At 37.2% G+C, this 14446-nt stretch overlaps 1 protein-coding gene across 3 annotated transcripts in view; it reads left to right on the top strand.

Annotated features, from left to right (window-relative positions):
* LOC113578881 (guanine nucleotide-binding protein G(s) subunit alpha) overlaps nucleotides 1-13511 on the top strand; it is a 30120-nt gene extending 16609 nt beyond the window's left edge. For 2 of the 3 annotated variants that reach the window (XM_035536059.1, XM_035536060.1), the window contains exons 3-12: nucleotides 1215-1269; nucleotides 1799-1918; nucleotides 5242-5339; nucleotides 7384-7438; nucleotides 7622-7695; nucleotides 9494-9552; nucleotides 9684-9804; nucleotides 9908-10038; nucleotides 10625-10692; nucleotides 10851-13511. In XM_035536059.1, coding sequence (XP_035391952.1) covers nucleotides 1215-1269; nucleotides 1799-1918; nucleotides 5242-5339; nucleotides 7384-7438; nucleotides 7622-7695; nucleotides 9494-9552; nucleotides 9684-9804; nucleotides 9908-10038; nucleotides 10625-10692; nucleotides 10851-10997 — 928 coding nt within the window. In that variant the 3' untranslated portion in view covers nucleotides 10998-13511. Of the gene's footprint in view, nucleotides 1-1214; nucleotides 1270-1798; nucleotides 1919-5241; nucleotides 5340-6574; nucleotides 6684-7383; nucleotides 7439-7621; nucleotides 7696-9493; nucleotides 9553-9683; nucleotides 9805-9907; nucleotides 10039-10624; nucleotides 10693-10850 lie in introns of those variants that run through there. The other variant, XM_035536061.1, reaches the window with a different exon arrangement.
* Nucleotides 13512-14446: the final 935 nt, after the last annotated feature.

The following is a 14446-nucleotide window of genomic DNA, read 5'->3' as shown; positions in this document are numbered from 1 at the left end:
TCTCTCTGCTGCAGTGAGGCTATTTAATTTGGGATTTAAAGGGAACTATTGCCACTTATTGAGGGCATTTCTTAATGCAGACAGCTTTAAAGACCACAAGCACTACTACTTAGAATGAAAGGCATGAATATTGTACTGACAATCTAGACATTGCTGGGAAGTCTTCCCAGGAAGGAAGCGAGGAATACTGAAGAAATCAGTTAGTGAGATCATTTACAAATTCTTTCCTTTTCTATCTATAAATTTTGTGATTTTGCATAATTTATAAATTATGCAATAAATAAATTCCGCAGTGTTGTCTGGTAAAGTAGCGCTACACTGTAAAACCGATTCCATGAACATCCATGTCATGCTTGCCTGAATGTTAAGATTTTCCTCTGAGTTTAACTTTGTCCCTTCTTATTCTTGCCTATGCAGGTCTAAACTGTATGCCTAAATTCACATACTTGAGGACTATTTTGGAAACCAGACCAAATTGTAAATTGAATTTCAGTAGGAAGGGACACTTTTAAAACACTTGACTTTTGAACCATGATGATACACATGGTTGACGTTAACTCCGAACTAAATTTACATTTATGGAATTTAGCTGATGCTTTAGCCAAAGTGACTTACAATTATGACTGAGTACAACTTGACCAATTGAAGGTTAAGGGCCTTGCTCACGAGCCCAGCAGTGGCAACTTGGCAGTGGTGAGGCTTAAACCAGCAACCTTCCAATTGCAAGTCAAGTAACTTAACCACTAAGCTATCACTGAACTAAATGTGTGCAGGTGTAAATCTGTGTGCAGGTGTAAATCTAAAATGAGGGGCTTTGTTTATCGGACATGTTTATTCATGTTTGATCTTTTTTCTTACTTTGCTGCTAATCCAGTGTTTGTCATGAGTTCTCATTGAGAGAGATTTGAGATACTATACATTACTGTCATTATTATTACACTAATGGGTGAAGTAAAGACTTTGCCCATCCACATGCTAGAGATCCAGACAAGAGTTGTTCGTTTTTTTAAGTAGTGGTACACTGCAGTAAAAAAAAAAAAGCATTTGTGTTTTTGCACACAATCTTCTGTTTTGCATATTTTGTCACCTGTTAAAAGAATAGTGTGAATGCACAACAAGTAATATTGGACATCATTGGTGTTTAAGTACATTTGTCTACATGTCCTTTTTGTGTTTGCTGTCTTAAAACAATACATTTTTTTCTCAATTTGCAGAGAGAAAAAACAGAAGATTCAAGACATTAAGAACAACATAAAAGAGGCCATAGAGGTTTGGACATTTCAGTTTTTGAACTGTTTAAATTGGAAAATGACAGCATCTGCTACACAGGGCTAAAGTATTTTAAGGAAAAATATAGCAAATGACATCAAGCAAAGTCATATGGACACTGTTGTACTGTCAGCAATGTCTCATAACATTTTTGTTCCAGTCTGAATGGCTCAGTCATATCAACCACATGGGGTTGTTTGAAAATTCAACCTGGGATTAAGGATCATTTTATGAGTGCAGTTTTTGACAACAAATAACAATTGTGAATTGATATCACAATATTGACTGAAATAGTTATCATTTTTGTCAAAATAACAGCACTAGTTGTGTATGCTTGTACTCTTTCAGTAAATACAGAACTTCCTACTCTCAAAAGTACTGCAGTTAAAACATTAAAGTATGGAATCTTGGGTTTGTGATGCCTCAGGGAATTCTTCAGATTTTTTTGCTTTAACTATTTGATTGACTTGTCTGTGCGGATTAGTGGTGGTAAGTATTTCTGCTGTCAATGGTTAATGTTTGTTTTTAGACCATTGTGGCTGCTATGAGTACATTGACTCCACCTGTCCAGCTTGCCTGTCCAGGAAACGAACGACGGATTAAGTACATCCTCAACTTGGTCAATCAAAAGGACTTTGAGTTCACACCTGTGAGTATTATACCTCACTGCTCCACAGAATATAAGACAGGAGACCACTGAACAATGATATTTAAGGCTCATTTCATTTCTAATTCTAATTTAGAGAGAGTTATTGGACCAGTATTACTGATGTAGAAAGTGTTTCTCATAGTAGGTGTGAGGTGAACAATCTGTATTCCCAATATAGAATGACTCCCATAGCCACATCCTGTTGAGGCAATGTAGAAATATCCTAGTAAGATAACAGATTCATTGCTATAGTGAATTATATCCTGATGAAATGTAGTAGTCATATCTTCAGAGCTGAGAACATTTGTCCTGTCATAAATAGTTAGCATTACATAGATTTACCATGTCAGAGCGTGACATCTTTTTTTTTTTTTTTTTTTTTTTTTTTTTTTTTTTTTTTTTTTTTTTTTCTTAATTGAAGTAAAGCTTTTATTGCATTTGGTGTAAAGCACTATGTGGAAGTTGAAGTGTATTGAAAGTATTATGTGGTCATATTCTTTTAGTAGATAAACAAACAAAAACAGGTACGTGATGGAGTAAAAAGTAGAGTTTCGATTCACTTCATAAACTGAAAAAATTATTTAGCCCTAAAACAGGCTAAATAATTGCTAGTTCAATCACTCATTACAACCTAAGCCAGCTTTTCATACAATCCAGTGCTTGACAAATCAGTTTTTTCATGGAGGAATGCAGATCACCTATGTTTAGTGATGAGCTATCTGTATGGTTAGCAATGCTAATGCATGGCTTGGTTGCCATGGCTCCAAGCAGTCCTACATTTTCATATTATCTCTTTACCGTGACCAATCGATCTATTGCTGTATAAGTCTGTATTTCATGTTGCCTATCCCTGTCTAGGGTACATCAGTTGTATGATGTCTCTGATGCAACCATTCAGGGCTGCAGGTCCCAAAAGCATCATAACACAAATATCTTCTTTAAATGGTAGAGCTAGAATTACAGTGAACGTTCTTTGGCACGTCTTAACACTATGATGCTTTTGGATAAAGAGCCAAAATCTCTCTCTCCTCAGTTAACCAGCAAAATTTGTATCAACCCTATATGTCCCTGTGGAACTCATGACACATGGGAGTAGTCACAGACTGGGGATACTGCAGTAGTATATTAGTCAGCTCCTTTGAGATTTTCCCTGTGTGTGAATTGAGTTGTTATGGGGTTTCAACCAAGGGGGAATGAGCACTAACTCTCTTTTTCCCCTGCTCATTATCTGCCTCAGGGATCCAAACAGCCCTTGAAGTGCTCAGACAGGGAAGCCATATTCCTCTGGGCCAGCCAGTTAGTGCACAGGCTCCAGAAAAATTAATCAGGCACACATTATTAGCATACTGTAAACTCTTTCACTGATTCCTATATGTTCTATTTAGTGCAAACAAGCTGATTTGAATAAAGAAATTCAGCAGCTATTGCTTTCATTGTGTGTGAATAAACATTCTGCACCCGTTGATGTCTGTTTTATGATGATGGATAAGAACTATGCTGCATTTGGAATCAAAGGGTCTTGTTGAGAGAATCTCGATCACCACTTGCCACAGCAGTAAGGGAACTGAAGCACATGAATTTATCCTTGCTGTATTTTATTCTCAATGCAGTGTATACATGTTAGTTTAACTTTATTTCTATTTTTAAAACATACTGGATGTCGTATTAGCTGACCTGAGATCAAATCTGGTAATTAATGAGTAAACAATGATTTGGATAGAAGAAATGCATTCCATATCATTTGAATACACCCTGTGCAAAGAGGACCTGCCATTATCTCCTAGTAATGATCTTAACGTTATTACAAATATCATTAATTTTGTATGAATCCTGTCATCGTATGTTATAGTACACTACTTATTTTTAACTTACTTGTAACAGATTGTCCTAAAATAAATATGCATGACTAAACTGGTATAAGAGTTGCATAATACATATTTTACTACACATTTTCAGACATGGAAGGTTTGTCATCCAAATAATTGTTCTTTTAATTTGAACAATGGCAAAAGGTTTTCTGTAAGCACCTCAGAAGATGCTATTGACTGTGACTGAGACAATCAGTTGTCTAGTTTGCTGGAATCGGTGATTTACTAAATAATATAAAAATGTACTTCAAGGGTCATCATAGGGTGCAGTTCTTGTTCCTTCTGTAAACAGGATTGCTTTAAAAAGTCTTCTGGATTGTCACTTTCAAAAAGGTTTCTAGTAAATAAGCAGCTAAGAAGGGTTGCAGTCTTGTCGCACTCATTGAATCATCACCGTGTTAACGCTACCCATCACCACTATACACATGGTCCGTATACAAATAAACACAAACTGTGTGAAGCCGATTTTTGGAAAACAGCATTGTAAAGTATACTTTGTTACATTTTTTTCCCAGTTGTTTATATGGGCAATCTCAAAGTTTAACCTCCTGACTCCAGATGACACTAATCCCTTCCTATTCCCAAACATGTTAAAATATCAGAACTTGTCAGCTGACTGAAAGTATTGGTTTGCAGTTTTCTATTACTCACTGAACCAAGCCAGTGCATGTTGTAATTACTCCAGTGATGGCTACAGTTGATGTGGGGACCTGCATAATTACAAGAAAATAAAATGGGATGACCAGGAGAAGAAAACGGGGAGACTGAGTGTGGCACTGATGGGCATTGATGGGCAGTGCCCTTAGTAAAGAGGGTACAAGCTGGGATCATTGTGCCACAGTGCTAGTGCAGAGGGCATTTGACCTCGTAAAGGAATCCTATGTCTTCCAGACACACGCTATATGAGAGTGTGTTATCCCTGCCCAGAACATGTGTATATGCTGTGTGTGTGCATGGATAAAATTATTTTTTTGGTTGCTGTCTTGAGTCAACTGTTAAGAAATAGCTATAAATTTGCTGGGTGTCTCTGCCTGTTTGAATATAGATTCTACTGTTCTGTTCATGTAGGGTACATTTTTGTTTACACTTTCTTCATTTGCTTTCATATGTATACCCAGATACACACAGGCTGTGAATGCCTGGTTCCCATCATTCTGCAAATAATGTTGCTTAGCCCTCATAAATAATCCTCATACTCTTGAATACCCTTTAGTGTCGTTAAACCTAACATTTAACCAGTTTTTTTTTACCTGTAAAAAGCAATCTCATCTTTAAATAAGGTAATTCTTAACCACTTCAAAGTGTTCAAACTACCTCAAAGCCTGGCCCCTTTTTAATATGGGGTATGGATAGCATTGAGGTAAATTTTATGACTATATTAACTGGCTTTAACATGTTTTTGTGGCTTTCTTTGTAAATGTACTTATTGCTTGCTCATCTTTCCATCTTTTTTAGGAGTTTTATGAGCATGCAAAATGTCTGTGGCAGGACGATGGAGTGAGGGCCTGTTATGAGCGCTCCAATGAGTATCAGCTGATTGACTGCGCACAGTAGTGAGTTCCTCTTCTATGATGCAGATATTACTTGCACTCAACATGCATCAAACTTGGGTGCATTCTCTCTGTGTCTAGGATAATTATTTTCTGATTATGTAAATTGCATTATCATTCCTCTACTACTAGTGAAATTTGCATCATTCCACAATAGTTCAAATTCTGGCCTCAATTATTATGGATGGGTTTTGCATACATGGATTAAGCCTAGTGTTTGAATAAATTGCACTGCAGATGGTGATTTACCATTAAAATTATTTTTTAGTATAGCCTTAGACTTTATATATAGTATAGGTATAGGAAACCAGCCCTGTATCTCCAGCGCTGCACCTTGCTGTGTCCATTCACCACAATAAAAGTCCAGTCAACAGGGGAAAATATTTTTAAAAAGAAAAGGTGAAACTTTAGCCTTTTACATGTAATTATATTTGTACATTAACACATGAAATGCACATTAAGTGATGTGCTCGCTGTGTTAGCCTAGTAATAGCATACTCACATGACAATTAACCATGATAATCAAAGATCTAGACATTTGTATTCATCATATTTTTATGGACTGAAAAGGCAAACATTGGAACTCTAGCTTGATCCAGCTACTTTTCTTTTTCTTAAAACCAAGGGATTCTAATTGTTTTCTTTCTAATTAAATTATTCTTCTGGGCATCCTCAAAACGCCATTCCAAAGTCCACTAAATGACCAATTTCTTTGTCCACAATTTATCCCCTTCCAATGTTTTACAAAGCTTTTTCTCAACAGTTAGTAAGCTGGCACCCCTCCCACACACTGTGTTCTTGCTTTCTCACCCTCCTTAGCTCTGTTCAGATGGGATTGGCTTTACATGGGAATGTTTGTAGTGAGACATTTTACACCTCTCCTGAGTGATAAAACTCATGCATTCAGACTGCATTATAATTACTACAGGATGAGCGAGTTTGTAGTGTGTTGTATTTTCTATGAACCCAGATGTTTGAGACAGTTTGAATATAAACAATTATTTAGATCTTTAAGGAACTCTGCAATACATCTAGTAGCTGCAATTATATTTATAAACTCCCCTTTAATAAGCCTGCGGGAACTTGCTTTTCTTTTTGTTTTTAGTTTCTTTTTCCTCCATATAATTCTCCCTCAGGTAGCGTATGGAGTGGAAGATTTGCCATCCAAACTAAGTAAATTGATTGAGTGTTAAAAACTATATCAATCTTTTTGTTTCAGGAGGGTCTCTAGTGGATCCACTCATTAGGAAAATAAATACAGCTAATAGCTGCAGTCAAAATCCCCCACCACGAGATTTGTATACAGAAAGGACTAAAGACAAGCGCTGATTAGGTGAAAAACAGCAGGTAATTCGCCCTGTAATTTTCTCTGGGGAGGAAGAAGATAAAACCGATACCGCCGATTCGGACAGAGATAGTTACACGAGCATCTGTAAAAGGAGAAATGACCCGAGAACCCCATGTAAATTTAATGCTGTCTGAAAAGGGCTTTTGAGTCTGAACAACCTAGCCAGTAAGCAAAAGCTATCTAGCAAGTGAAAGACTTAGCCATACAGTATAATTAAGACTGTATAACCATACATTATGATTAACATTTTTGGAATGGTTAACTGTAATGTTTGTACACATGGATTATTATGCTGTAGCGATTGTGTTGGAGTAACAGATTCTGGCCAAACCTAAATTTTATTGGTTTTATAGATAACACAATCTCTCATAAATCAGGGCATCCTGGTGACACCAAAGGTGCAACTTGTAAAATCATGAGTTAATTCAAATCATATTAAACCAGGCGTTAGATCTGGGAATGCTGACATTGAGGTCAGTTAAAGCTACACTAGTTTATTTTGTAGTCAAGTCTATACCAATCCCAGACTCTGCTAGCACTGAAGAGCCTATATGGTTGTATTTTGAGCAGTGATTTATCCTGCTTCTGATGTTTTGTGTTTTATTGAATTTGTTTAAAATAACATACCCCATTGTTTTGCAGAGCAGACTAAGGTCTAGGTATTGTGCCTTCTAAATTTGCTGTATTTCTCTTTTCCAGCTTTTTAGACAAAATAGACATTGTGCAGCAGAGCGATTACACACCGTCTGACCAGGTGGGTCATGTCTCATATTTAAACTGTTTCACATGTGCACATAATTAATTTGTTGTATGGTTTTGGTTTTTAGTATGGATGCTGGGTAATCACATTTTAATAACACAGCTGAAACTGAAATGGCAAACATATAAGCAAAAATACAAAATGCATTGCATTTTTTTCTCTGTTTGTCCCTTTTAGGATCTGCTCAGGTGCAGAGTTCTTACCTGTGGTATTTTTGAAACAAGATTCCAAGTGGACAAAGTGAATTTCCAGTAAGTAGTCAAATATGCTTCATAACAGTGGACAACAGTTCATGTCAGAATTATGAAGTAGGGGGTTTATCTTTTCATTTGCTTCTTTTGTAAGGGAGACACCTCACTAATCCTTGAAAATGATCTAAATTATAGTCTTGTTTCTAAACTGTTTCTAAGTCATCATTTTAAAGTGGTGATTTAGAAGGCATTAAACTGATTTTTTTTGCTTGTTTTTGCTGTAGGAAAGTAGGATAGAATGTAGAATAAGTTTGGTTTATCACCAATGTAGGATAGTTTGGTTTTAACAACATTAAATGAGGTCCTTATATAAAGTATGAATTATGGTACATTAGAGCTATAAAACAAGATCTGCATTTTTTTTTCCTATTCAGAATAAATCTGAAAAGTGAAACTTTGTGATGTTACATGTTGCTAGTATTTACCATCAAATATTTGAAGTTGAGTCATGTCCCTTCCTTTTCAAATGTCATTTTCTGATCACTGCTGCCTCTGTTAATGTAGTACAGTTAGGAAATGCTAAATATATTCATGCTGCTTAGAGACCAGTGTTTGCAGATTGGAGAACACAGCAAATGAGTGCGTGCTTGCTCATGTTTTAAAGTCTCAAATGTTGCAGTTGTGGTAATTGAGCATTTGTTTTTAAATACTCATGATAATCTTAGCAAATAGATCCTGCTGCCAACATTAAAAACAGTACTAGGCTTGTAAGTGTTAAATCAGTTAAGACTTCCAGAAATACCAGGCATGTTTTTAAGTTGTTTATTGCATACGTGTGTAGTGCTGGCACGTGAATCCAGAAGTATTCATCAGTGTTAGGTTTTGAAGAAAGTTTTGCTAGTGCAGTAGGTGGCTTGCCTTACTTTATGTTTAACATTCATTATCCTCTTTTGCAAGGGAGATCTTAAACCATCGAAAATTATCTAAAATATAATTTTGTTTCTAAACTGCCATCATTTTAAAATGGTGCTTTAGAAGGCATTTGACTCTGATCCCAGGCGCATTCTTTATTACACATGTGAAATGGTCTTCCTCAAAGATCTGTGGGGCTATATTTTCACAGTATGTATTAATGATGTCGCCTTTGTTTAAATCAATAAACGACACTGCTGGGTACCCAGCTGTGAAAGAAAGCACTAATAGTAATCTTCTCTGTGTCATTTAAATATCAGCCTTGTGACGAGTAACATCTAGTGTATAAATGTATCGCAGATGTATGGCAGTTAACCCAATCAGAATGGATCCCTGTGGAATACTGTAATAAATGTCTTGTTTTTTTAAGCCATGCTTTCCTAAACTGACAAAGTATTCTCTTCCTGTTAAATAGGTAGCATACTAATTTAAGACTAATCTATTACTTAAGAGGATTCAAGAATGTATTATGATTTAAACAAATAAACCACAAGTCAAGAATTACACAAATTGGGGCATGATTTACATCTGTGTAGATTATCTATCACTGACTAATTTCACTAATGTTGTTTCAGTACCATGTCCTCAAACCAGACTGAAATTTCTCTTAAATATAGCTTTCACTGTGGTAGTCATTGAACTGTTTGAATATTACTTTGTTTAAAGTTTTGATCAGATAAGGAAATTTTCCAATTTAGGTCTAAAGTTATTTAACGTTGAGGAGTCTATAGAGTACAAGATATTTAGTTGCATGCATATTTTGTTAAATATTACTTTTGCTGTTAGCAATGAGTAGATGATGGTACAGAAGCACTTTCACTTTGATATACTTAAGCAACAAGAATGACTCATTGTGTGATGTGTGAAATATTTCTTTTTCCTTCAGCATGTTTGATGTGGGTGGTCAAAGAGATGAGAGACGGAAATGGATCCAGTGTTTTAATGGTAAATACATCTTTCTGCTTTTAGTAGGGTGTCCTATCATTTTAGTTAGTTTATTCTTTGTTTGTTTTTAACAGATAAATGAGAGAGAAGTCCCAGCCTTGGTCCTTATACATTTCTCTTCTTTTGCACAGATGTAACTGCCATCATCTTTGTAGTGGCCAGCAGTAGCTATAACATGGTCGTTCGAGAAGACAATCAAACCAACCGCTTACAAGAAGCACTTAATCTCTTCAAAAACATTTGGAACAACAGGTGAGCCTGCAAATACATGTAAACTCAGTAATGTATACAGTATTAATGTTCTATAATAACCTGTTTTTGTTTTTCTTTCCCTTATTTGCCTTTTTGTCCTCAGATGGTTGCGCACTATCTCTGTAATTCTCTTCCTGAACAAGCAGGACCTCTTAGCTGAGAAGGTCTTGGCAGCAAAATCAAAGATTGAGGAATATTTTTCAGAGTTTGCTCGTTACACCACACCAGATGACGGTGAGAAACACATTTAACTGCCTCACATATACACAAGGTCATAAGTGCTGTAGGTTTTCAGAAAATAATTTGACGAACTATGTTGGGTCTTGTTATTGTGCATCATGCTTCCATATTGGCTCTTGTAGTTTCAACTATTCAAGTATCCATCTTTATAGCAGACATAGTAGCAGTTCCAGTAATAGAACACAGTCCTGCATGTAAACTGCAGAGGAATACAGAGCCGGTCATCATAATGCTATTGCTGTGCAATGCAAGCCCTGATGGAATGGTGATGGGATTTTGCCATCGAGTATCGTTTGCACAGAAATGAGGAGTGCTTGTGCTTTAGCTTCTGAAAGGCAGATTCACAGGCTAAGAATAAACAGAGGTCTAGAAATGGTCTTGTGTGTTTCGGATTTTTGGGATGTGTGTAGAGATGATTTCTAAAAATACCTGTTTTCAGTCAGAGTGACTGTCAATAGTGTGGACACTTTTGTTTTTCTCCTTTTTCCTACCTGTTTTCTTATCCAGTGTGACTAGTGCTGAAATCATTCCTCAGAATAGTCATAAGTATATGTATTTAAACTGTACCCTTCCTCTCTAGCAACCCCTGAGGCAGGGGAGGACCCACGAGTCACAAGGGCAAAATACTTCATCCGGGACGAATTCCTGGTGAGTACGTTAGTTTATTGGTAGGAATAGACAAGTGCACTGGTAAGCTGTGGCTGTCATGACTCATGGACCAGTGATGTTTGTCTATAGAGACATAAAGGCATGAGTCTCTAGGCATTGAGCCATATATTTTGTGTTCTCTCTTCCCTTCCCATCAGAGGATCAGCACAGCAAGCGGTGATGGCCGGCACTACTGTTACCCACACTTCACCTGCGCAGTAGACACAGAGAACATCCGCCGTGTCTTCAACGACTGTCGAGACATAATCCAAAGGATGCACCTCCGCCAGTATGAGCTCTTGTGATTAGAGGAGGTTGAGCAGCGGACTTTGAAAGAGCTCTTGCGATTGGAGGAGGGTTGAGTCATGGGCTGTCTAAGAGCTGATTGGTCGAGGAGAGAAGAATGTGACTCTCTCCCATTACCTGCTGACTTACTCTCATGCTGGGCCCACTATACATACCCACACTGTTGCCCAGGAAAACCTTGTCAGGGGACCAAAAAAAAAAAAAAAAAGCTCACAGCACCCATGTGACGCAGACCCATTTCAAGACTGGCTGCACACGGACCTTGAGACAAAGCTAATTAATATGATCATCTGCACAAATAGATGCAACATACAGACCTGACCACAATTGCCCTGTCTGACATAAAATTATGCACCTGCAAAGACATAGCTCACATTCTCTTGTCTTCTTGTATTAGCTCGCCCTCTGATCAGGGTGTGTGCCATGCCACATACATACAGTCACAGCTAACCCTGGCATTACTGTTGAGAGTTTTGAGCCAATTTGTGATGACCCCTTGGTCCTGTATCACCTGACCATGCCTGGCTATTTTTAATTGTCTGGATCTGCTTGGTTGACCTCTTGCACAGAGACTAATGGTTCCTCACTGAATTGTGAAAGCGACAGGACAGACTACAAGAGGGACATTGAGACATGACCTTTCACATGACTTGTTAGGTGCTTCTGGAAAGATGAACTATAATGTTAGAATGATCACAGCTCTCCACTCCACAACCCCACTGCCTTCTTTGATCATCTAATTTAATGCAAATAATTTGATTTGACAGCACTCTTGCTTCTGGGGGGGGGAGTTCATGTAAAAGAGGGAAAGATAGCTATTGCCAATAGAACACTGCTCTCTTCTGCCATGTTTTCTCTTCCTCTCATCATCAACCCAGCTCCTTTTCCAGCCCTTTTCTCACTCTTGCTGTTTTTCCCCTCTTTCTTTCTCACCCTATTTTACTGCTGGACTATTATTCTTGTACAGACTGTAAAATGTATTATTTTGTACTTTATTGAAAAAAAAGACTTGTAGAAGATCCCTGTGCCTTGATCACAACACTGCGTGGAAAAAAAGAGCTAAAGGTGTAAGGTATGTGTCTGCGCTGTATCGCTTGGCCTCTGAGCCATCCTTCCCCTGGGGAATCCGAGCCTGACTTTTTCTCGCTCCTTTCCAGAGCTGCCATTTCTCTCATGTTGTGTTATTCCAGCTTGTTTTACATCCATGTGTCCCCAAAAGAGAAATAATAAGTATAACAAATATGGATGTAAAAACACTTCTATTTCTCAGTTTTTATAGAATCAAAGAACTATCACCTGTTTGTGCACTTTGTTACAGTATGTTACATCAACTGCAGTCCTTTTCCCAGAGGGTGAGGATCTGCCTTACCATTTTATTTCAGTTTTAGCTTTAAGGTCAAAGGTGATGGGAGATGGGGTAACCAAATGCAAAATCTGGCTTGTTTCTACATAATTCCATTTTTTCCTAACTAAAGAAGAAACAAAAGTAGTTTTGTTTGGAGTCATTCTTGGCTGTTTCTGAAAGGGAACTGTAGGTGATGGCGGATTCGCAAAGTCATTCTCTCTAACAAACTGAAATGATTGTGTAGCACATATCACACTGAATGGTTGTTTAATCAATTTTGCAGGATGTGTTGCATTAATATGGTACCATGGTTCATTTAGTTGTTCTTTCCAGTTCTTTAAGTTTATATAGAGCAGATGAGACCCTCACAGATGACGCACAGGCTTTACCTAATGCTACCCACTAGATGGTAGCAAGCTACAAGTCACGTTGTCTGAGAAACATCCAATACAGTACAACCATCTTTTGTTTTTAAGTTGGTGTTTCAAAACTACACTTCTACATGCTGGTTTCGATGTATTCACACACTTGAAGATGTGAAATTATTGCAAGCCTCTCACCAATCAGTTAATTTTATTTAGTTCACATGGAAACTATGAAGTTTACAACAAGGTTCTTTGGAAAAGGGATTCACTGAACACTTGGGAAAGTCATTGAGAAGAATTTCAAACAAAAGGCAAACCAGCAATGATCTTGCAACACTGTGGATTAGGAATTAAACCAATATAAAAGTTAACCAATGTGAGAGGACCCTGGAGATTTCATGTACTGCAGTGTGTGAATCTATTGAACAGATAATCTGCAGTGCTTCACTTAGAGCCAGTTGGTGAGGAATGTATTTCGAATTTCTGTTCTTTCCTGGTTACCTATTCACTGAGCAAAATGGGACAGAACACTTGCTTCACAAAAATGTTTCTTTTTGGCCACAGGGTATAGCATATATTGGACTAAAAAATAAAAGGCATGCAATGAAAAAGAAAGTAAGGACTTTTTAGGTCTAGTTGGTGGGATTTTTTTTTTTTTTTTTTTACTCCTATGGAGCGTTGAATCTTGAAGCATCCATGCTTCAAGATGCGCATCATTTCTGCATGACAATGTTATAAAAACTGCTCAAATGTCCTTTGTGTGATATTAAATTGTGATCATGTGATCACAACATGCATTGGCACTACAGAATCACTCGGTTTATGGTCCTCCAGAACTGCCCTAGTTTAAAGCAACTTTGTCTTCTATGAGATTTTCTTGAACAGCCCTACATTTTATATTCAGCTCTAGGTTTGGAAATGCCCACCCACCTGTTAAAACGATGAAAACTGAAAGGCAATCCTCTTGGAGTAATGGTCAGGAGGGGGACTCATGGTGATATAGATTTTCTGCAACTAACCCATCTCGCTTGCTTCAAAGGTTTTTTTTTCCAGATCTCTCTCTCTCCATTTAATTTGATAATACCAAAAAGTGCAAAATAATTGGGAGAACTGTAATAGCAAGAAAACTTTTAACTTCTTGAGTTTGAGGATTCAAAGTGCTCAATGTAGCAGTCCATTTGTTGGGGCACATATTCAGACACAACTTTGCAACTTTAAAATGATTGACCTTACTAGGCAAGGTAATTGGACTTAATATTATTTCCTTAGACTAAGGGGCTTGTCAGAAAAAAAACTACATAAACCCAAATGAGCTAATTCCTGTAATGCATGCCATAGCCTATAGCTACTATGTGCTTCAGAAATATTGGCAACCCAATTAAATGAACAGATAGTTAGGCCTTTAAATGTAAACATTCACCTCATGAAGTGCTACATTTTGATAAAGCTTACTGTGATTTCATAATGTACATCTCCCTATAGTGTGGATGAAAATATGTATTTGAAAACATTAAGATTTGTTTACAGTTTGGGCTCCTCACTGATGGGTTAATTTTGAAGAAAATAAGTCATAGCTGTATGTAGATAATGTAAACTTTGTTTTTGCAAAGCACCTCATGGAACAGGCTTGTAACTCTCACAGGATTAATTGGCTGAAGGTTCTCCACAAGAGGGAGCTACAAAAGTGGCAATTCACATGAATGACAGTCTCCTTATTGAGCTTATTTTATAAGTTTAT

The sequence above is a fragment of the Electrophorus electricus genome, chromosome 18 (assembly GCF_013358815.1).
Source record: "Electrophorus electricus isolate fEleEle1 chromosome 18, fEleEle1.pri, whole genome shotgun sequence".
NCBI lineage: Eukaryota > Metazoa > Chordata > Actinopteri > Gymnotiformes > Gymnotidae > Electrophorus > Electrophorus electricus.
Note: the sequence above shows the minus strand (reverse complement) of the source record. Positions and strands in the feature narration are given on the sequence as shown.